The sequence below is a fragment of the Montipora capricornis genome, chromosome 1 (assembly GCF_036669925.1).
Source record: "Montipora capricornis isolate CH-2021 chromosome 1, ASM3666992v2, whole genome shotgun sequence".
Classification (NCBI taxonomy): domain Eukaryota; kingdom Metazoa; phylum Cnidaria; class Anthozoa; order Scleractinia; family Acroporidae; genus Montipora; species Montipora capricornis.
In genome coordinates, this window is record NC_090883.1 from 50,861,227 (window position 1) to 50,871,226 (window position 10,000).

The 10,000-nt window shown below is 35.4% G+C and overlaps 1 protein-coding gene across 1 annotated transcript in view; it reads left to right on the plus strand.

The window, feature by feature from the left end:
• LOC138047599 (N-chimaerin-like) overlaps positions 1-10,000 on the plus strand; it is a 20,873-nt gene that overhangs the window by 5,241 nt on the left and 5,632 nt on the right. Inside the window, exons 5-11 of the mRNA XM_068894519.1 lie at positions 705-818; positions 2,433-2,488; positions 5,725-5,933; positions 7,285-7,356; positions 8,057-8,141; positions 8,501-8,587; positions 9,838-9,930. Coding sequence (XP_068750620.1) covers positions 705-818; positions 2,433-2,488; positions 5,725-5,933; positions 7,285-7,356; positions 8,057-8,141; positions 8,501-8,587; positions 9,838-9,930 — 716 coding nt within the window. The remainder of the gene's footprint in view (positions 1-704; positions 819-2,432; positions 2,489-5,724; positions 5,934-7,284; positions 7,357-8,056; positions 8,142-8,500; positions 8,588-9,837; positions 9,931-10,000) is intronic.

A 10,000-nucleotide genomic window follows, 5' to 3' on the forward strand; every position in this document is an offset into this window, starting at 1 on the left:
ACGTTATTCTTTACCAGTTTGTTTTGGATTTCACTGCTGTAAATGCTGGGGTGGTACATGTACATGGATTGTAGTTTTACAACATTCCATATACATGTAATTATTCACATCATTCAGCACGCGCTGACCGAGTGATATTTCTTCATTTATTGTTTTCAATAGTCCCTCTGCGAACGAAAATATCAACAATCTTGGCAATGGTTTTTTGGGAAGTCTCATTTCCTGTCCTATTTGAGATGATCCTTTCCATTCTAACCAGCTTTCAATAATTTTATGCCAAGCAAAACTTGGAATTGCCTTTCCTTGCATGTTGAAGGCACTCATTTCAAAACAACAACCGAGAGCAGTGGTGAAAATTACTTCACCACATTCCCACGAAGTTCGGCGCAAAATTCCCAAGTTCGTTTGAAAGTTTGCCATTTGATCAACAGTTATGTATTGAAATTCCCAAGTTCGAAGCGAACTTATGAAATTTACCACAAACTGAAGTCGCAAATCTCCTGTCAAAAGTTTTGTGAACTGCACTGTAAAAGTGCTTCTGGACTAAAATTTTATGTCAGTCATGCATGTACATGTAGTTACGGGAATTCTGACTCAGGAAATGCATGCTGTAAAACAGAATGAACTTCACAAAGTTTTCTTCATTTAAGCATAGTAATTAGACATAACTATACTTAATGTGAGATATGTTCAATTTTTGGCAGATTTCATGGTGGCATATCACGCGAAGAAGCTGATAAGCTTGTTTCAGAATCTGATGGGTGTTATCTTGTGCGAGAAAGTCAGAGGTCACCTGGAACTTATACTCTGACAATGAGGTACTGACACTGTGATCTTAGCGGAGAGTTTAAAGTGCCAATGAAAAAAAAAATAACTGTAAAGCTTATTTGAAAAACTTTTTGAAGAAAAGAAACATGGTGTTTTGATTTTTGAAATAACCTCCTGTCATGCCAGGGATATTAGAGTCTGTGTAAAAGCTGATGACATCATCCGTGGTTCCAAAGGAAAACAAATCACCAAATATAGAATCTCCTCAGAAATATTAAAGTGGCTCTCTTTAAACATGTACATGTACATCAGTCATTGCATAAAATGACGTCCAGTGTGCAGTTGCCATGGCAGGTCAATTTGTGCAAAACAGATGTCCTCATTTTTTGCCTCAACCAAACTTCATCCACATTCAAGATGTTGATTAGGAAACCTACAGAAACATGGGCTCTATATATTTGTTTTGAGCAGGACTGTCTGTTTTGCCTGATTTGAGAGGAAATTGAGATATTTCGCTTACAACCAAAGGGACCGGAGCAAAAAGTGTTGCCATGGTTACATCATTATGCTGCACCATCTTGCACCTTTATTACTCATGCCAAGTTTGAATAATATTGCTGGAGAGAACAAGACAGCCACAACACCGGGGACTCCATCCCCTACTCTTCCCAAATAGTGTGTGGGTTCTTTAGCATCCCACAGGGAACTTCTGAACATAGAAGATACATTGTATTAACTTTGTGAGATGGGACCTACAGTTTATAGCCCTTGAAAGACTTGAAAGTCTAACCATTTGCAGATGAAATTACAAATGCAGCACTTTCTCCTCAGTCATTTAATATAAGATCCTGAGTGTTGATCAGGCCGAGGTTCGAACCTGTGACCTCCCGCATGACAGCCCGATGCTCAACCAATTGAGCCACCGGTGCACATCCTAGGGCATTTGACGTGTCCATGGTTTTAAATTTACATGTACAATATATAAATTACATGTATGTTCTAAAAATAAAATACTAGCATACATGTACAAACATCGATTTAATTAGATTCAGAAAAAAATGATATTTGTAGTATTCTGGGAGCCCACACATGGTAATGGAAGACCGAGAACTACCTATATTGACACCATTAAAAGGGATACTGGGGCATTCGAAGCAAGTGAGATTACTGCACTGATGGGTAATAAGAGGCTGTGGAATGATCTAGTGGCTGCCCACCTTCGGGCGACCGAGTGAGTGAGTGACTGAGTGTAGTATTCTTATTTGCATCTTTGTCTCTATCCCCCAGCTATGACGTTTGATTCCTTAATTTCTAGAGGATTTTTTCAATAAAGAAGAATATCCCAAAAAACTGGGCTAAGCTCTGGCCACGTAAGCCCCAGAGGCTTGCATGCCACTTTGCCCTTTTTTAGTTGCTTAATATGTTCATTTTGTTGTGACAATGTCTCTGCTAGATCGCATACCGTAGATGAAATTTTGGAAAATAAGTAAAAAAAAACATGGATACAAATTTAACTCGCTTGAGCAAACTGTTTGCTAATAGAGCACTTAAATTGGAGAAAAATTCACTTATTTAATAATTTGCTGTTTCATGAATGCTATCCATTCCTTTCTTTATTTTTGAATCAATAATTTGATGTTTAATTTTGATTTCTTTCCTTCAAGATTTGGTGGAGTTTCAAAGAATTTTAGATTGTATTATGATGGCATGCATTATGTTGGTAAGTAAGAGAGTCTGAGGCACTTTATGCAATGCAGTGTGTAGCCATTTGCTCAATTATGTATAATCATGAGTAAAATGTGAAATTACTTCTTAAAACTGTATTAAATCAATTATAAATAGTGAATGATAGATTAGTAATTGATGTAGATATATATTTAATAGGACCTTTTGATCAAATTTCTACAGGTAAACTATTAATTTGAAAAATTGCATTACATTCCTATTTGATAGAATCAATTAATTTTTATTCTTGCATTGTGCTGTAATAAAATAGCTCCATGTGATGATGGTGATTGAATAACGTATACATGTACATGTAGTTGTGTTTGGAATTATAAGTCAAGGACCTAGCTTATACAGCTTGTGGGACTGTACCTGTAACATCCAACAAAAATAGTTAAGAAACACAGTGGGAGGAAGGAAATATGTTAAGTGGTATGAATTTCAGGTTACTGATAAAGACAGTTTATCTTCAGTTGGTGATCAAAAATGGGCTTTAATCCTGAGGCATTCTTGAACAACTTCCTTTTTGTTTGGAGTAATGATAACTAAGCTTGGGGTTTGTAATAGAAAGTAATATTTTTGAAATAACTTTGTACTAAGTTTGCATAGTTATCATCACCTGTACATATTATTTTGATCAGTACATCCGTCTTTCTTGACATTTTGTTTGGCCCTTTGGAACTGTTAGATAAATACGTGTATTGATTTTATTCATAGATTAGGAGAAACCCTTGTTGTGTATTTCCTTTGGTCATTGTGTAACAAAATTTGTTTAATAATTAAAGAAATATTGTAATATCCTTACCACTTTGATGATTTTTTTGTACATTGTTTTCATGAAAAATGGTTTTGCAATATAATGAAATCAGTGAAAAAGAACCGTAAATTCATACACTTACTTGTACTCAAGACAAGTTTCAAATACTGTATCACACCTCTTATTCTTGGTTTTCATGTGACGTCATCAAAACTAAAAAATAAGGAATTATCAATCCTTTTCAGATTTTAGTTTAGCTAGCTCTTAGAGCAGCTGAAGACTTGTCTTTTCACAAATTTTCAGTTTGGTGGGGTTTTTCGTCTTGTGATAAAGCAAGGTTGAATTTCTAAGCTTTTGCGTGACACGATGGTAAAATTGCGGTCGCGAATGCTATCTCGTAAGTTAAAAAAGTGACTTATCCGCTGAGATGTCGCAATCTGAACAGTCCTTGTATGAGAATACAGTAAGTACTCAAATACTGTAGATGTTTATGAGCCCTTTATAGCAAAGCTCGATGACATCTGTTTTTGTCAGCCGCCATACCCTGAGAGGGACACAAACATGGCATCTCCATACAAAGCCTTATAAATTTGAGTATAACATTTCTTCGAATACATGTATCTCCCGCACAAAACATCGCACAGACCTGAACCTTTGTGAGACTGTTTAAATATTCATCTTTTTTTATCTCATTGATTCTTGACTTTATTTGCTAAATGGTTTTGATGATGGTGTGACAGTGAAAACGGGCAATAATTTTATATTATTATTATCATTTACTTGTTTTTCTGGAAATTAATGATACCACATTGTTACCAAGTCAAAGAGTTGCCTAATGACAGTTCACCTATATTCAGTTTTGTGTATGCTTTTCGTCATTAAAAATTAATGAAATAAAAATATTGCTTGACAAGTCGAATAATTAAAATTACTTATTCCCGCCCTTTTTCATTTTTTTCCCACCTGAAAACTACAAACAATGTACATATTTTTACAACACTTTTTTTTGTTCTGTCCCTAAAATCTTCCATTCCAGACAAGCTTCATGAAGTGTTGTGTATGTTTGCTGAGGAGAATATAAATTTTCTGTGTTTGTTAATGCATTCTTTGCTGTTTTGGAAATATTAAAAAGTATACTAGTAGTAGCTATCACTAAGTGCCAACGAAACAGTCAACATAATACATAGTTTACAGATTTCTATCAGAGTTCCAAAACACCCAATAATATGGAAAGTACTAATGTAATTTCTGAACGGCCGTAATTTTAACAGGAATATACAATAATTAAGTTGAATAAAATCAGTGCCATGTAAAAAATCGCCAAAGCGTTTTCAGACTTTTCAGCGTGGAGCATGTAACAGGCCAGTCAAACTCTCTCGAACATGAAAGTTGTTTCACTCGTAGAAATTTTATTTTGCAAGATGCAGCCATGAATTACAAGTCAAATTGATCGTTTAATTTTGTACTTTGCAGACAACATATTTTCTTTGAAAAATTTAATTAAATTGTTCACGACTGTGTGAAAACACAGAGTGCTCTACTCACAGGCCGAAACAGCAGCCGATAAGAACACGAACGCCGGTTTAGTTTTGAGATCGTTCACTCAATATAGAACACGATGGTTCGAAAATAAATATTAACAAACACTCAAAGCAAGCGTACACAACACAATGGTCAGGGAAACGGGAAAAATGTGTTTTCACTCACCTCCGAGCACAAGATCATCAATAGTTGCTCGCTTCATGCAAGTTTGTCTAATGACATCACACATCAAAACGTGCGCTTTCATTGGTCCCTACTAAATTCTCCAGGGAATCTTACATTACACTACGTAGTCTTACATTACACTTTTCACACAACGATCGAGAATTTTTCTGCCTGCTGCAATACTTCGCGTGGCATTAAGCTGGCCGCCTCGCAAGCCTCGCGTCTTCGCTCGGCTTGCTCGTTGGCAATTACATGTAAGTGAATAATGTGCTGACTGTGGCTTTCTTATACATATAATTATGTGCAAAAATGTTTTCGTCAATTATCTTTATAATCACTTCGAATTTTTAATGAATTAATTATTATTATTATCATCATCATCATTATTATTATTATTATTGGTGATTTTTATGAGCTATCTACTGGTTCAATAATAGTTGCAATGAGCAAAATTTAACTTTGCTTTAAACCACATGCTTAATTAACATACACGAGGAAGCGCTCTATTTTTAGTCACCTACATGTATCCTCAAAGACAAAGTTTAAAAAAAAATTAAAAACCTTTGTGTTTGTGCCATAGGGGTGTCAGGCTTTTATTGAAACGTCTTAAGCATAAAACCTAGCACAGCATGAGTTATTTAAAACCTGTAGCTAGCTTTACTTCTTTTGTCAGTAAGTAAGAGCTTATGTTTAGTTCGATGCACAGGTGTCATTGGCATTGAATAGAAATGCAAATTGAGACTGCTTTTGTTCTTGCTTTATTTCAGGAGAAAAGCGCTTTCAAACTATTCAAGATCTTGTTGCAGATGGCTTGATCACAATGTACATTGACACTTATGCCAAGGACTATGTGGACACCATGATGATGTCGCCTGCAAAACCTGAAGAAAGGAAAAGTGTCAGACAAAGCGAAACCAAAGAAAATGAACCAGCTAAAGACGTTCTAGATGAGGCAGATGCTGGAGGCAAGCACCAGGTATAAATATGTTATTTTGATATTATATAATTTTTGTGTTTATGCTTTTTAGCTGGTCAAGGAATATTGCTTTTCTTCTCTTTGTACAAAGATGTAGTTTTATCTGAGTCTAGATACATGACTGTATAATGCTGTTTTACTGATAGGGATTTGGGATGTTTCCTTTAAGAGTTTTCCCCAAGTTTAGTTGATTTCAGGCTTCCTTTGTTAGAACTAAAAACTCAGAATGGTCATTGTATATTCAAACAAACCTTTGCCATTCATCTAAAAATAGTACAAAAACACCTCTGGAATATTTAAATAATGTGCCCTCAAGAGGATTTTGGCCATTTCAGCCAAATGACTTTAATAATAATTGTCAGAGATCTTTTTATGCGTAAATCTTGAGGTGCACTGCATTGAATTGCAGTGTTTGCAGATGATTGGAACAGTGTTCAGTTAAATTTAGATGTGGCATCTTTTCTTATTACAAATTAAATCAAAGGGAAAAAAGCTATAATTACATAATTCCTTGTGTTTGTTTTCAGCAAACCCACTTGGATATGAAAGTGATTTTCCTTGAAACCATTTTAAACTGTGTGACCTGAAAACTTTGAATTTTATCATTCATGTCGCTTTTGATCCCACATGTACATATAATTATACCCTAATGTACTTTTTTTTTTTAAATTGAGACACACACTTTAGTTAGCCCTGCATCACCATGCAACAATACATGTAGTTCCACTTACTCTCACGAGTTCTACAATCAAAAATCAATCAATCAATGTGTAGTAACTTGACCAACAAAAATACAGTACAAATTGCATTACTGGTATATTACATTACATAGCCTGTACATTTCAGGAAACGTTATAAAGAACTACACATGCAAGGTTGCGCTTAATTGGTAAAATAAACTTTGAATTCACAATATGTTTAATAGACCATTTGCTAAGAGATTTCTTTTTATGACCGAAAGTGGAAAAAATGTACAGTCATGTACTTCTCTATTCTAATTTTCATGCAAACAAGGGAGGTAAATAAATTCCTTACAGGTGTATGTACACTTGACATTTTAAAATTATTTGCAGGTGTATTTCATTTTATTTTAAATAGGGAGCAGATAAAATAAATTTATTTTTTATGTTCAGAATATTTAATTTTGTATATTGGTTTTGCAAGTTTGGAATGAAAGTGTCAATAATTATTACATGTTCATATAGATATTCTAAGGGTTTAAGTTTACAGGAGTGGACATCAAACAAAATAAATTGCAATGGTTGAGGTTACTTTGTACATGTACCATGTACTTTGATCCATGAATCACTCAACTTACATGTAAATTTTGATGTCGTGATTTTCCTTTAAGGAACACCGATACAGCATTGGAAAAAGACCAAGCCTTATTCCCTCAGCCTACAAGAAAAATCACAACTTTAAGGTAATGTTACATGGCCAAGTAATGTTGTTTTCCTAAAATATTCCAAAAATCTGTATGTATTCCTTCCCACAAAGAACCACCCAAGATGAAATTTGTGTAGTTGAAGTTATAGTGAAGAGATGAAGGGATAGTAAAACGGGGACAAGAAATCTCAGCAACTGCTATTATCTTCCTCTCTTTCTTGCTAATGGGTCTCTGGCATTCTAGCAACTCGAGCCTATCAATATTACTTATTGTTATATACCTAGCCTTTCACTCAACAAAGCGAGCACTGTGATTGGTTGGTTCTTGGTCACGTGCCCCTGATCAAATTCAAATGTATTCTGATCGGGATACAATTCCACAGTTGTTGCACGCTCCGGATGTGTTGCTGCGATTGTTGACGGAAAAGTCTAAATATACAACAAAGCACTTAATGTCTGGTCCCTCGGGAAACTAGTTAGTTTTGTTTTCCCTCGTGTCCTGATGTTTCCCTTGACTTCGTCTTGGGAAACATCAGGACTCTCGGGAAACCAATCCCTAACCCTAACCCTAACCTAACCGTAACTGTTTCCCACGGGACCATATATTAGTGTATATTATTTACATATGTCTGTTCATTTAAGAATGTTTTTGCTAAATTGCTATCCGCTAATGTAAGTCATGAATGCAAATGTAAGTGTTTGACAGCTAATGGTGTTGACTTTTTTTTAAATATCAGGTGAACACTTTTAAAGGACTTCACTGGTGCGACTATTGTCGGAACTTCCTTTGGGGTCTGATCATGCAGGGAGTTAAGTGCCAAGGTGACACTAGTTAATGTACTGTGTATTTAGGTTAAGTTTGAGATCATTGCAGTTATGAACGCTACTTTAGCAGTAAGGAAAGGAAAGCCTGAATAATTCAGCCACGCTTGAATGGGATTTGAATCCATGACCTCTGCGATACTGGTGCGGTGCTCTACAAATTGAGCTATCAAGCCAACTTGGAGCTGGTCATTTTATTATTATTATTATTATTATTATTATTATTATTATTATTATTATTTTGCTATTAATTCTTCAATACAAAATCATTCTTACTTCACCATGTCATCAACAGGTTCAGTTACGTACTCCAAAAAAAGTGTCTGGTTTGTCATGAACATCATTTTAATTTGTTGTAGATTGTGGGTTTAATGCACACAAGCAATGTAGCACAAGTGGACTCATACCTCCAAATTGTCAACCAGACCGAAAACACGTAAAAAGAGGTAATCAGAATTGTGTGAGTTTTGTAAAAATTTTATATACTATGTCCTAATAATTAAGGGTCTGCATCACAGTTCATTTTGTGCCGTTTTACCATTATTTTTTTACTTGCTTCTTCTCTCTATAAAACTTAATGTTAAGTCAGAAGTATTAATTACTTTGCAATAGAGCGAGTTTCAATCGAGTGTCGTAGAACCAAGACCAAAGTAATTACTTTCGCCAATCAAAAAGGACGGAGACAACCCAGTAAACCAATCAAAACTCGAAGTAATTACATGTAGCCGACACAAAGCTCGGGAAAATGTGCACGCGCAAGACCACGATTGGTTTTGGTTTCACTTCTGATTGGTTGAAAAAATGGCGAGAGAACTTTCAACCAATCACTGAGTGAAGTAATGCAAAACCAAAGCAATTCGCTAATTACTTTCAATACTCAATTGAAAACCGAAGCTTTGTGACAAAAAAATGTCTGTCAACTCTTAAAAACTGTTAGGCTGAACCCCAACCACAATCGATTTTGATCTTCACTCTTGCCCATCCCTGCCTCCTTTTGTACGAGATTTGCCATTTTATTCAAACCTTCCTGCAATGTTCTAAGTAGTTTTTAATTTTTCTATGTTTCGCTTGATTTGGTTGCCAGTTTCTAGTCACTTAATTTGGCTAAATTTTGTGACAAAACCCCTTTTAAATTAAGGATGGAGTAAAGTAGAGAACCCTAATGAGTGTCTAATCGGCATGGGTGGGTGGGTGGGTGTTTTTCGTGGGTTAACCCTAACCCCTAACCCTAAACCTTTTTTTATCAACAACTGGAAACTCTCGAAACAGACAAGACTTAAGACCTAAGACAAATTTGGACCGAGCACTGAGGGAGCTATTAATTATATATCTTTTTTTTTATCTTCAAACAAACACGACTCACAACCCACCCACCCATGCGATTTAGCCTCATCCAACCCTTGTTCATACACATTGATTATTGTTAAAGCTTGATACTGTGTGGAATGTAGGTTGCAAGTAAAGAAAACCACTTAGAAGGAAGCGACACTTGGCTATTTACAAAGCATGGTAGCAAACTATTACATTTACACTGTATTTGCAACCACTAAAAACAAATTTATCCAACCAGCAATCAGACCAGGATTTGAGCCCACTGTATCTGCTAGCTGTAAAAATTTACAGCTAATGACATGTGATGTACATGTACAGCTGTATGGTTGTAGTGAATATCATACCTTGCTTCATGCCGTTGCAGTGTTTGGAGTTGATTTGACAACACTTGTGAAATTGCACAATCGTAAAAGACCCTATGTTGTGGAAGCTTGTATAGCAGAAGTAGAGAAGAGAGGTATTGTGTTTTTTGTTTTTTTTGTTTTTTTGGTTACTTAAGGTGACTGTAATAAGACATAAATTTTGTT